We start from the raw sequence: 14,757 nt of genomic DNA, 5'->3' as shown, positions 1-14,757 counted from the left end.
GTTTGGGTCCTAGCATCTGTTTTACAGGTTTGGGGCCTAGCATCCATATATTTTTTTGCGTAGTCGTAATATATACCATTAATGGTAAATGATCTTGGCTGATTATTTTTTTTTATCGGAACTTTAATAAATAAAGTGTTCTCATCAATTTTTTTGACATCTTCCAGTTTCATGTTCATGAATTCGCTTCTTCTTAAAGCACCAGAAATTCCAAATATTAAACAAACCTGCAACAGTAAGAATAAAATAAACAAATGTTTAGACTATACAGACATTTTCATACTAAACATATCAATAAATATTTAATTACCTTTGTAGCAACATATTTATTATCAGGGGCTTCATTTAGAAATTTTTCGATATTTTCTTTTGTAAAAACTTCAGATTTTTTAGCAACGTATTTACACATTTGTTTCTTCAGAAAAAACGTTACTTTTTTGTAATTACCAATATCAACATCATCAAATGCTTTGATAGTAGTTTTCAACATCGAATGAAAAGCCCATAAACTAGGAGGGGTATATTTTTGAGAAAGACTATCAAAGTAGACTACAATTACATCTTCAGCAAAAGAATTTGGCCTTTTTTTTTGCAGAGGAAGCAAGTCAGAGTGTCAGAGGAGAGGTAAATCCAGTAAGTGGTGTCATCAAAAGTTATCTGAACGGAGTTTGGTAACTTTTCCACATCGTCAGGATGGATGAACACTTGCCTTCGAAAACTCAGTATGTGGCTGACTCCAGGGTCTGGAATGCCTAGTCTTAGGAATGTGATTGGCGACATTGGTGTCACGTTTAATTCTAGTAGTTTTTCTTCCAAGATATAATGTGGTATAACAGGACATACATTTGACAGTATGATTCTTTTGGGTCTAGAGATTAATGGTCGAATAGGTAGTGTCTTACCGTTGATTTTAACTTCTTTGAATTTATCTATGAGGTCATCAGCTGTTTATTAGCTAGGTACACACACACACGGTTGTTAGATATTCTTGACATGAAGCGGATTAAAGGTGGGTCAATAAGACGAGTCAAAGCTCGTACGTATTCGGATATTTGGGATTCTTCAATAACATCAATGATAATTGCTTGATTTTTTTTTGGGAAAGTTGTCATTTACTGCAACACGAGCGTAGTTAAGCGAACTTTGATTCTTTGTAGGACCCATTGTTGGGCTGGGTGGGTCTCTGCGTACAGAGCCTTTAGAAGAAACAAAAACTTAATGGCACTTCAGCACAGTTTAACAACTTTGGAAAATCAGAAATAGAACAAACTTTCTATAATAATTAGGCACTCGTAATGAGAAGTGGGGACCGCACCAAAAACACGTCCGTATTCGTCGACTGTCGAGAGACAACTGATCATAAAAAAATTATTTCTACATAATTAAAAAATTAGGAAAACGGTTGACCCTGAAGGCCATCCCTGCAACTTCCCGCTAATTCCATACTTAGGCGCTTAAAATTGCACCAATGACGTTTTTGAGCTCTTCGAGCTCAAAAATACAATTTATGGGTTATTTTGAGCTTTCCGAGCTCAAAGAGATTGTTTTCCTATGCTTTTGAGCTCTTCGAGCTCAAAAGTCTGATAGGGATTTGATCACACTATTTTTTGAATTTTTAAACCGCAATAACTTTTGAATGAATAAACCGATTTTCACGCGGTTAGAAGCATTCGACGCAGTTTTTCAAGCTTCACAAAGAATCTTAAATTTTGAATTGATCGCGCTAGGAATTTTAGAGTTATTCCGAAAAAACACTTCTTTTGGTTTTCTATCGTTCACGATATCTCTCGAACGAATCAACCGATTTTGACCGGACTGGTGGCGATCGACGTGGTTTTTTGAGGTTAAAAGCTGATTAGTTTTTGGAATTGAACCTTTAAGCCGTTTAAAAGTTATTCCAAAAAAACCACATTTGAAAAAAATTTTTTTTTCAGTTTTTTGAAGATTTCTCAAAATCTATTGATCTGAATCGTTCCAAATAGTTTTCAAAATCTAAGTTTGGTCAAGCCCTTTCGAATGGCACCAACCGCGATGAAATCGGTCGAGCCGTTCAAAAGTTATAAGCGGTTCACATACTTTCACACACACACACACACACACACACACACACACACACACACACACACACACACACACACACACACACACACACACACACACACACACATACATACAGACACCGTGACAACCTCGCGGGGATAGTCAGGGAAGATTCCTGTGACCTTCAAACGTCGAGATCTGATGAAAACTCGATTTTTGCAAAACGGGGTGAAAACAATAACTTCCCGATTTTTGAAAATCTTCGATTTTCTTAGCGGGAATTTAAAAAATCTGGAAATCGGTTGACCGTGCAGGCTAACCCTAGAACTTCCTGCTAAGTTTGCATTTCAAGCACTTTAAAATGTGTTTTTTGATTAATATTTGAGCTTTTCAAGCTCAAAGCACAGTTTTTCACATTTTTATTATTTATTAATCAACGATAACTTTTGAATGTGTCGTTCGATTTTCTTTTTTAAAAAAGCATTCGACGCAGCTTTTAAAGCACAATAAAAAATGTACAGGTTCATATTGATTGGTTGAGAAATCTCGAAGATATCATAAAAAAATGCCGAAAAACAGAACTTTGCAACGATTCTAACCGGTAGATTTTGAGAAATCGCAAAAAAACTACAAAAAAAAATTTTTTTGAAAGTGGTTTTTTTGGAATAACTTTTAAACGGCTACCGATCAATTCCAAAAACTAATCAGCTCTTAACATAAAAAAACCACGTCAATCGCCGCCAGTCTGGTTAAAATCGGTTGATTCGTTCGTGAGTTATCGTTGACGAAAGAAAACCGAAAAAAGTGTTTTTTCGGAATTACTCCGAAATTTTCCGCTCTATCAATTTCAACCTGAAGATTTTTCATAAAGCTTAAAAAACTGCGTCGAATTCCACCAACCGCGTGAAAATCGGTTAATTCATTCAAAAGTTATTGCGATTTGAAAATTAAAAAAATAGTGTTTTATGAAACTTTTGAGCTCGAAGAGCTCAAAAACATACAAAAGCTATTTTTTTGAGCTCGGAGAGCTCAAAATAATACACAAATTGTATTAATGAGCTCAAAGAGCTCAAAAACTTCATAAGTGCAATTTCAAGCGTTTAGGTATAGAATTGGCGGGAAGTTGCAGGGATGGCCTTCAGGGTCAACCGTTTTCCTAATTTTTTAATTTTCAAACTGCTATAACTTTTGAATGAATTATCCGATTTTCACGCGGTTGGCGGCGATCGATGTAGTTTTTCAAGTTCTATAAATAATTTGAAACAAAAAAATTGATCTGATGGAACAATTCCGAGTTATTACAAAAAAATACTTTTTTCGATTTTTTTCGACAACGATATCTCACGAACGCATCAACTGATTCTGACGCGTTTGGTGGCGGTCGATGCGGGTTTTCAAAAAATAAGGGTAACATAAGAAATTGACTCTTGCATTTTTTTACCTAATAAACATTTGCAAAAAATAGTTAATTTTCATTAAAACACAATATTAAATATCATAAGTTATAGAAATAATAAACCGTCACACTTCATCACCTTATAAATTTAGTTTATGAGAATGATGAGATGTATTTCAATATATCGGTCGTACGGTGTAGAGGTTAGTTATCGGTCTGGCAAACGCGCGGCTCGCGTTCGAATTTCTTTATTTCTTTCTTTAATTTGCGAAAATTAGGTTTAAATTAAGAGTTAAGTGGTCTGAATTTGCGTTAGCTCTACATCAGAAATAAAATTTTAAAAATTTTTGAAAATTAACTATGGCTCAGCCCTGGAAACCGATCTTGGCCCAGTCATGACAATCAACCGTGGCCCCATGTTATCATTCCAGACTCCCCCCAAGGCTGGGCCAACTCTGGCTTACAAGCTTAGGCTAGAGTTTCACAGAGTTGGGCCAAGCCTGGGCCCGTTGTTCTTTCCTATATGGGTCAGTTTGGCAAAGACCTTTCGAATGACACCAACTGCGATCAAATCGGTCAAGCCGTTCAGAAGTTATAATGTTACACACACACACACACACACACACACACACACACACACACACACACACACACACACACACACACACACACACACACACACACACACACACACATATACGGACATCACCGCGGAAACATTCGGAGAGGCTTCCTAGGACCTCAAAACATCAACATTTGTTAAAAACTCGATTTTCGAAAAACGGTGTAAAACCAATAACTTCCCGATTTTTGAAAATTTTCAATTTTCTTAGCGGGAAGTTAAAAATTCATAGCTTGAATACAAGCTCGATTCCCTAGCTCAAATTTTCAGGGCTTCTTAGGAACATAATAAAGCAACATTCCTGAAAGTTTGAAAGAAATCGAAGTTCGGAAAAAAAAGTTTTAGCCATCTGAAAACTGCAATTTTAAAAAATTTGATTGGTTTCAGATGGCTATAACTTCACTCAATAGAAGCAATCAAGTAAAAATTGCATAGATTCTATTAAAGTATACCGCAATAGAAGACATTTTTCTTAAAAGTACAGAGTCTACTGAAAAGAATGTCGTTTGGTAGGAGGATTTAAGTTATATTGAAGCTGAGATATAAATTATTAAAAATCAGTGAAAAATCAACTCTTTAAAAAATTCAAAAAATTCTCTAGCGGCCAGATTTGATTATATCAGGCCAAAATTTTCAGGATCGTCTTTTTTTAAACACCTAAGTGCGCACACTTTCGTCGAGAATTAATGGATATGCCCATATATATATGTATATATATATATATATTGAAATTTAAATCGTTAAAATTTTCTTGAAGCCTTTAAGCGTTCAGATTAATATAAATATGATGGCACATTATTAACGCTTGCAGCGATCGGCACCATTTTTCTAAAAAATTGAAAAATGTAATTAAATTGTAAATATCGTTTGAAAATATGAAAGTTATATTCTTGTAGAAATCAAATAGAAAGATATATTAAAGGTAAGAAATGAAAGGTTTAAAACTAAATATCAACATTTATTTTTAGTAGATTTCATAGAAATCTAACTATTGCAATGGTCCTCATGACGGAACTTTTGAAAAATTTTGCTATATTCCGACTAAACTCGATGAGCTGAGCCAGAAAATACACATGGTTCAAAAGTTTATACATATGTATATATATTGGGGTGGGTCAAAAGAAAATTTTATTTTTTTTTTATTTCATACACTAAAACTTGTTGCTAGGCACCTTTAGAAAGTACTCACCCAGTATGGGCTCTTAATATTAATGGGAACATTATCCTCATCATAGTTTTCTATTTTCAACTTAGTTTGGTATTAAAATGGTCATATATCATCACCAATAGCTTGTTAAGCCCGTACCATCATCAATATTTGTAGCAAATTAAATGCTCTACAAAAATGGTCTCTTATACTTTTTCGATAAATCTTACCATTTAAAAGGTATTTAAGGTCAAAAATTGAAGAATTTAAAAAAAAAAAACTTTTTTTTCTGAATTTCGTTACTGACTGAGTAATAATTATTATCGAATAAGCTGCATTGATTCTTGTAGGAAATTTAACGCTCTACAAAAATGGTCTCTTATACTTTTTCGATTACTCGAACCATTTCGAAGATATTCCCATTCGAATTCCAATATGCACTGATATTTATAATTTTTTGATAATTATTTTCAATTTACACATTTAATTTATCAATTTTTAGATAATTCATGATTCAGAAAGTTTTTCATTCAAGAATTATTATTGGGTACATAACTAGAATAACAAATTCGGTTAAACAAAAATATATTAATTTTTTTAGATTTAGTTATCAAAATTGACTTTTATTACAGTTAGGGAATTTCGCTCGATGTTCTTTGACAACTTGCAGTAAATATTGAAACTGGTGTTCGTCTTTTGTCAAATACTGATTGTATTCAGATACCAACGCTACTCCACGCTCTGCAACGTCATTAACAACTTTCAATTGCTTGAAATATTCTTCATTTTCTTTATAACTCTCATCCGATGTCCATATCGAATTGTTCTGTAACTCAGAGTTGTCTCTTCCACTTTGATGCCAACACTTGACAGAACAGCAGTTATAATAAACATTGCATTTCTACTACTGACATTAGTTCTGTCAAGTGCAGCAATGAGCTGTGCAGTTAAGACATTAATTTTCGGTGTTTTTACTACCGGCATTGGAGGTTCATACGATAAATCCGAACCAAAATTAGTAGCTAAGCTTAATGATTGCTTCGACAACAATACTGACTTTTCACTGGCAATAATCGTGGGGCAAGATGATGAAGGTTGACTTGGACCTAAGAGAAAACAGATTTATTTTTTTTTTTAAATCTATCCAATACAATTACGAATTACAATGAAGAATTATCTCCTTTATAAAAAATTTGTCAGACTTACTGATTTCTTCTACTTCTATCAACTCTTCACTTATGGTAGGAGTTTGTATATTATGATGAATAAATTCTTTCCGAGTGTCGCTTTTTTGATTCAAATATATATCTTTGATACAGTCATCGAGCAACTTTAAAAACTTCTGATCAACTATATCGAATAAAATTTTCAGCTTATTCTGAAATACTGATTGTTTCTTTTTTTGTGCTGGTGATTTTTTACGTGTACAAGGTTTTTTTGTAAGCTTTTCCATTTGTCATGACATCGAATGATTCTTTGCACCACATTATTAGTACCAGAAGTCGGAATGTCATTTTTTTTCCATAACTGTATAACCTCATCAGCTACATTTTTAGCACTTTGTTTCACAGAATATTTAAGAAAATTCAGATGATGAAAAAAGACACACATAACCTCTTTCACTGTAGGTAATTTAAGTTCAAGAATTTTTGGCATCGGTTTGCCGATTAAAGGGATTTCTTTATTCATATTAGGTAAATATCAGGTAATTCACAATTATTGTAAATATATTAAATCATAGCTGTTAATTATTTAGTTATAGTTATATACAAGAAGACACAACTCAGAAGCTCCAAAGACTTTGTACACAATGTAGAAATATAAGAGAAAATATAGAAATGACATAAACCCACAGATGGCGCTAGTATGACAAGTAATAAATAACAGAACTACCAATATTTAAAACTAAATCCCCAGAAATAAAATATTTAATTATAAATTTTGTGGAAAAAAAAATTTTTGTTACATTTTAAATCAGCCTGTTGAGAAATATTGAATTACTATCCTTAATTGTGATAAGAGTAAAATTATTAAAAGAAAATATCGTTAGGGAATTGATTCAAAAGAAATATCTTTCCAAAAAAGGGTAAAATATAACTCGGAAACTGTCACTCTATCAAAATAAAATAAAATTATTATTAATATTGTCAAAATTGATAAATTAAACGTGTAAATTGAAAATAATTATCAAAAAATTATGAATATCAGTGCATATTGGAATTCAAATGGGAATATCTTCGAAATGGTTCGAGTAATCGAAAAAGTATAAGAGACCATTTTTGTAGAGCGTTAAATTTCCTACAAGAATCAATGCAGTTTATTCGATAATAATTATTACTTAGTCAGTAACAAAATTCAGAAAAAAAAGTTATGTTTTTTAAATTCTTCAATTTTTGATCTTAAATATCTTTTAAATGGTAAGATTTATCGAAAAAGTATAAGAGACCATTTTTGTAGAGCATTTAATTTGCTACAAATATTGATGATGGTATGGGCTTACCAAGCTATTGGTGATGATATATGACCATTTTAATACCAAACTAAGTTGAAAATAGAAAACTATGATGAGGATAATGTTCCCATTAATATTAAGAGCCCATACTGGGTGAGTACTTTCTAAAGGTGCCTAGCAACAAGTTTTTGTATATGAAATAAAAAAAAAAAAATAAAAGTTTCTTTTGACCCACCCCAATATATATACGATATAACGCGGCTTGTCACGACGATAGCGTCGCCAATTTACAACGGATCTTTACCAAACTCTACATACTTATTCTACAGATAGATACCGAAGTCAAGTTCGAAGAAGAGCTTAATCGGTCAAGTAATTTAGAAATGCCAGGATTTATAAATTTTTGAAATTATAAAAACTCATATTTCTTCACTTTCTATCTTAAATAACTTTGGAGTGGGATAATTTATTGAATCTCTGTAAATTTAATCTAAAAGCTCTTTAAATAAGCTTCAATTTGAGTACAATATCATATGTGTAGTCTCAAAATTATTTAGATATGCCATGATTTCAAAATTTTCAAAATCATAAAAATTTATATTTCTTCACATTCTTACTCGAATCCACAGATTCGGTAGAATCTGGCGCCAAGTTCCGTTCAAATCTGCTGTAAACGGAGCGCCAGACTACCGACTGTGTTTACTGTAAGCAGAACGGTATTTTGAGGTTGCAAAATTTTATTTAATTCTACGGTACTTTTTTTTCCTAAATTGTATATTATAACAGTAATTCATACTTTATTTGACTGTTATTAATTAATTATATTCACTTATAACAATTAATCTACTTGAAATTATTAAATTTAATCAGCACAAACTATAGCAACGCAAAAATTTCGATCCTGACTTTTTTTTCGATGGGCAAAGTGATCTGCCACAGACTAAATAATTCGAGAATGCATAGTAATCCTTCATTAGATGGGAAACTACAGTTAAAAATAGATATTTCACAGCTTGCATCTACACCCGCCAGGGTGCGCTGGAATTATTTTTACATAAACTGTAGTTTCAAGGGGATAGTTTGCTATAAAAAATGCAACCAACGCGAGATTTAAGTTGGTACCAATTGTAAATTTATATTATAATTACAAAAAATACTAAAATCCGAACAAAAACAGTTTCACTGTAAAAAAATCGCGCCAAGTCCACGTTCATAAGACTATTAAGAGAAAAAAATTTGTTTTTTTCTTTACAAAAATATATAAAATAAAAAAATTAAAAAATCCAAGTAACCGATATGATTGTTTATGATTTTCGGAAATTAAAAAAAATTTTGTTATAAATTTAAAAATTAAGAAAAAAATTTTGGAACGTACTTGGTGTGCGTCATTGTGTATTTCAATTTTTTTAAATTTTGCAACCGCGCACACTAAATACGTTCTAAAATTTTTTTCTTAATTTTTAAATAGTCTTTAAATTTCTTAATAGTCTTATGAACGTGGACTTGGCGCGATTTTTTTACAGTGAAACTGTTTTTGTTCGGATAACTTTTGAATGGGATAACTTATTGAATCTCTGTAAATTGAATCTGAAAGCTCTTTAAATAAGCTTCAATTTGAGTATCATATCATATCTGTAGTCCTAAAATTATGTCTTATTCCGCTATACTAATTATGAAATTTGCTATTGCATTCGTTATATAAAATTTTTAATTTAATTTTTTTCAATAGAACACTATCATTGTAATGATTACAATAAAAATCATACGTTAAAATTCAATTGTAATTTTGATTGATAAGTAATAAAATGAAATCTACTTCCATTTCGGCTGCCGAATGGTCTTTTTTTATTTTTAAATCTGCCGTTTTTACAAAGCAAATTTTTTGATATCGTGAACAATAATTTTAGAGTATTTTTCGAAAAATAAATAGTTAGTTTTTCCAATGCAGCCTAAAGAATATACATTTTTTATAATTATTGATAACTTATATTTTTGTGTCAACAATTATATTTTTGTTTTAATAGCATTTAGAGTTATTCTTTTTCTATATATATAGATTTTTTTTTCAATACGAGTACGAGTATTCTTTAGCTCGGAAAACTTAAGGTAGTACTACTGTTACCACAAGAGTCAAATCCCAAAACTTAACCTTATTTGGTTAACGTAGTAGATTTCCCTATACTAAATCACGTTGGAGAAAGAGAGACAGAGACAAATTTTGAATGTTTTTTTATTAATAAATATTTTCATATGCTCGGAAACCATACTGATTGTTATTAGATATGTTCTAGATGTTATTTTCTCTCGTTGTCTCAATTTTTATAAGAATCTGAACGTCCAGTTTTGTGAAATAAAATAAAGTCTGTAATTTTCCATAAGGATCAATGGTAAAGGCAAAAATATGTAAATATTAATATCTTTTTTTCAGGACTCGCCAGGCTTCCAAAAATTTTACTGCTTAATTATGATATTATAAAGTACCAATATGCCAAATTTAATTAAATTCTGAACACAAATTCTAAAACCGGTAGTACTACCTTAAATATCGCATAGACAAAGTTTTTTTAAACTTGAAATGTTTCAGCGATTATGTATACGAACTTTTTCCGTTTGGGAAGCTGTTGAAAGTTTAAGATTTGACCTGTAGCATCAACCATTTTCTAGTTTTTTTATGCAAAAATTAATAAAAGAAAATTTAATTTCATTTAATATAAATAAATAATCTTCTGTTGATTTTTTTTCGATTCTTAATGAAATTTTAAATTTATTCATTAAATTACTTTTTATTAGCACTTGAAGTAAGTCACAGGAAAAATATTTTGATTACTACAAGAAAATGAGAATGTAATGCCTATAAATGTTGAAATAAATACGCTTGATTGATTTAAAATCGTGAAAATCAAATTGAGGATCTCATCCTTGTCTTGATTGTAAGTTTATATTACAGAAGTTAATTACTTAGTTGATCAGCTCATAGAATATTGTATTCTTTAAGAAAACATGTATATATATATATATATATATATATATATATATATATATATATATATATATATATATATATATATATATATATATTTATATTAAACTTTAAACCACGAAAATTCTTCCACATTTACTTATGAATATGTTCTAAAACATATTCAGCAATAATATATAAATTTACAAGCTCCGATGCTTACTGAAAACTAGTTTTGAAAATATTATCGAAATACATAATTTTACATAATTATCAATTTTATGTTTGGTAAGCTCAAAAATTTAAATTGCTATTGAAAAGAATAAAAATATTTCATCAGCATGATAATAAAAACGTTGAAAATACACAAAGCAGTAGTTTTTTAATTCAATATGTAATATATTATTAAACTTAAAGTTCATGTGCATTTGTTGTAATTTTTTCTGTTCATCTATTCCATCTTTTTTCATCAGATTTTATACGATAATTAAATACCTTATTATAATACCTTTCCTATAAAAGTTTTATAAAACTTCAATGTTTATTGAAATTAATTTATAACACAATAATTAAACCACAATATTTAAATCACTATTATTGTTATCATACTTAACAATAGTTAAATCACTATTATTGTTATCATACTTTTCTTGCAGAACCATTTTTAAGCCTTTTTTCCTACGTTTTTTTGCTACATTTCAATTATTTTGCAATCCAACGTTCGTTATCCATACATTCAAGCTAAAAAAAATTCGTGAAATGTGAAAAACTTAAAGCAGAACTTCTGTGACAGACAGACGAATATTCTCATCATTCTAAATAACTCTTCTACTTGTTCCGCTTGTGAGGGTTGACGCTACAAAACTGAATTTGTCATTCACATCTAATGCTTTTTTTTTTCATCAAAGTAAAATTAATCTGAAAAAATTTATGATTGTGATATAAAACTTCAAACTTTGGCGAAAAAAAAATCAATGTTGTATGAAACACAATGGATATTCCAACTCAAAAGCTCCTGTTTATAAAATATTCCAACAATTATGCAATTTAGCAATTAAAATGGTTAAGAATCGTACAAGCAGAACTTACCGACTATGATGAGATAGTTGATCAGCATCTTTAAATTGGTCATCTCTTCAGTGCCGTGCCGACCTTAAATTCACTAGGTCCATATCAGTATTATAGAAAACATAAGTATAAAATCTAAGTTAGACCTTCCACCTAGGATTAAAATTCTTGACAATTTTGAGTATAGAAAATAGAAAAATTAAGCGATATATTAATTTTAATTGTTTTGAGTAAAAAAAAAAAACGTCACAAGTATCCTCGTTTATGTCTATTGCCTCCCGGCACTCACGGGCGATGACTGCTTGCACTTACAAAACCTGGACGAGCTTGCGCAGCCGCTGAACCTACCACTACTATCATCCCCTATTGCTAAGAGTACGTAGCTCTTCTTACACTCTGGAAAAGTGGGATATCGAATATAGAAGCTAAAAGGTAAGCAGGTGATACTAGGCAACGAGATAAAAAAGAAAAAGTAAAAAATTAGGGACCAGAGAAAACTTAATTCAAAAAAGTATTTAATTTTTTTCTACTAGAGAAAGATTAATTAGTTTTTTTAAATAAAAGTTTTGGTTAATTCATAAATTAGTGTGTTTTACCACCATTTCTTGAATAGTATGATGATAACTTTATGGGTATTAAAATTAGTATTACAATATTTCTAATTTTTTCACATTGATAAACTGATGAACCTGTTGTACGACTCATGGTGAAATGAACTCAAAGGCTTCTATAGGTACAGTAATTGATGATAAACAACGCGGAAAAGATTCACCTAAAAGAAATAAATGGATTGAATTTGATCACTTGAAATATGAATTGAAAATGTACGTTGATAAAAAAATTAACTTAATTCAAGGAAAAATTTTTTGGTTGATTCCGAGATTTATATTACTCGATGAACCAGGTGAAATTCTAAAAATTAATCACTATAAAAGTATCAAAATCATGTGGAGTAAATGGCAAAAACATCCATCAATTTTATTTTTATTAAAATAACTTCAACTGTACTTAAAATCACTTGATTAATTTACTTTAAAACCTTATCAATCTAGATAGATTTTTCCAAAAATCATAGAAGTTGCTATTTGAAATAGAATATGGAGATTGGAGATTAAATGAGAATTCGAACTTGAAAAATTTTACAAAAACCAATCGCTTCTCAAATTTTTAAAAATTTCATTTTTTTTTTTTTTAAATAGAAAGTTACAAAAATTTTTAATATATTTAGAACAGTAAATTGCGATGGAAAGAATCGTAATGTTAATATTTAGAGCAGCTTATTAGAAAAGTATTTTTCCAGAGTACTTGATAATCTTTTTTTTCAGTATCGGAAATAAAAACAAAATAAACTCCGATATATATTATCGTTGTACTGCTTCAGATATCTTCGCAAGCATGCGCACAATGGATAGTATGGAAACGCGTATAAAATAAACAAAGAAGCAAATATTAATATTCATCCCTACAGACTAAACTTGGAGTAGCGGAAAATTCTAATTTTACAAGCTATACGAAAAATTCAACGAAATTACAATAATACGATGTCTTATCTACACTAATATTATAAAGAGGAAAGATTTGATTGTTTGTTTGTTTGTTTGCATTGAATAGGCTCTGAAACTACTGAACCGATTTGAAAAATTATTTCGCTGTTGGGAAGCTACACTATCCCCGGGTGACATAGGCTATCTTATATTATGAATAATTTGAAAATTTTTGTTAAATACCCGTGCAAAACCGGGGTGGACTGCTCAAATATAGATCAAATATAAAATATCAGTTATAGAATAGTTTTTCCTTTTTAACTTTCCGCTAAGAAAATTAAAAATTTTCAAAAAAATAGGGAAGTTATTGGTTTCACCCCGGTTTTCGAAAATCGACTTTTCATCAGATCTCGACGTTTTAAGGTCCTAGGAAGCTATTCTGACCAATTTTACGATGACGTCAGTATGTATGTACGTATGTATGCATGTATGTATGTATATATGTATGTTTTTTTTTTTTTATAGAGGAGGTTCTTACGTCCGGATGTTAATGGCGTAACAATTGTAGCAGTTTTTTAAATTTGAGACTAATCACTTAAGATTATATGTCTCGGCAGGCGGGAACCGCGCCTATGAGTAATCGTATGTCAAGACCTCACGAATTTACGCAAATTTAAAATGATTAAACTTTATATAAACACATGGAATAGGAAAATAAATTAGACTTAGATTGCTACTTGAGTCAGGTCAGGCACAAATGAGCGACGGAAGATACTGCGTATACGATAAAAGAAATACGAATGGAATATACCTTTCAATTGCCGATTACAACACCGATGGAGATTCCCTCGTAGTGAATTAGCTGGATGGATTTCTTTCAAATAGAATTATAATTTATACTTAATAATAATTACGTATTAAATTGAAATTTTAGGTTTCGAAATAAAGAATATGGGCTAATGATTACCTTTTTATTTCACTCGATATATATATTTAAACGATATAATTATGTTTGATGATTACACTAATAATAATAAATTTACTGGTCGATTGTGACTGATTAAAATATTATTTAAGCAATTTTTCTTTAGGTTAGAGCAAGGTAACTCGTGGAAATTTCCTTTTTCCTTCTTATCGAATATTATTACTGAGTAAGAGAGTAAGCAATAGAATGTGCAATCGTTAATGATTTTTACTGAACTAAACCGATTAATTGACCGTTGCGCTTTTTTTATAACCTCAGTTTTTCTGTTTCTGTCCTTTTTCTCGCTTAAAGGCGATTTCTTTCCCTCCCGAAATTAAATTGTTATGTATCTATTTATTATTTGTCTTCTTTTTCGTTTATTTTATTTAGTTGTTGATTAGAATGTCGATATATTTTAAAATAATCCGAATACAGAAATATTACGGACCTTTGGTGACCCTATCGTTAGATAACGGGCGAAGCGACATATTCTCAGTTTTTCTTATAAAAAAAAATATAGCTATTAGTGGATAAACCTTTTTATCTACTGACATGGTTGGATATAGATTTAATATTTTTCTATTGAATCTCGAATTTTCATAATTAAAACACCGTAAACAAAGTT

At 30.3% G+C, this 14,757-nt stretch overlaps 1 protein-coding gene across 1 annotated transcript in view; it reads right to left on the bottom strand.

Annotated features, from left to right (window-relative positions):
* The window catches only part of LOC123258725 (Down syndrome cell adhesion molecule-like protein Dscam2), a gene marked incomplete in the record, with an annotated part of 496,366 nt that extends 484,369 nt beyond the window's left edge, over positions 1-11,997 (bottom strand). Inside the window, 1 exon segment of the mRNA XM_044718910.1 lies at positions 11,706-11,997. Coding sequence (XP_044574845.1) covers positions 11,706-11,748 — 43 coding nt within the window.
* Between the last annotated feature and the right edge of the window lie 2,760 nt (positions 11,998-14,757).

This window comes from Cotesia glomerata, linkage group LG2, assembly GCF_020080835.1.
Source record: "Cotesia glomerata isolate CgM1 linkage group LG2, MPM_Cglom_v2.3, whole genome shotgun sequence".
In the NCBI taxonomy this organism is placed as follows: Eukaryota; Metazoa; Arthropoda; class Insecta; order Hymenoptera; family Braconidae; genus Cotesia; species Cotesia glomerata.
This window is presented reverse-complemented; position numbering and strand designations above follow the sequence as displayed.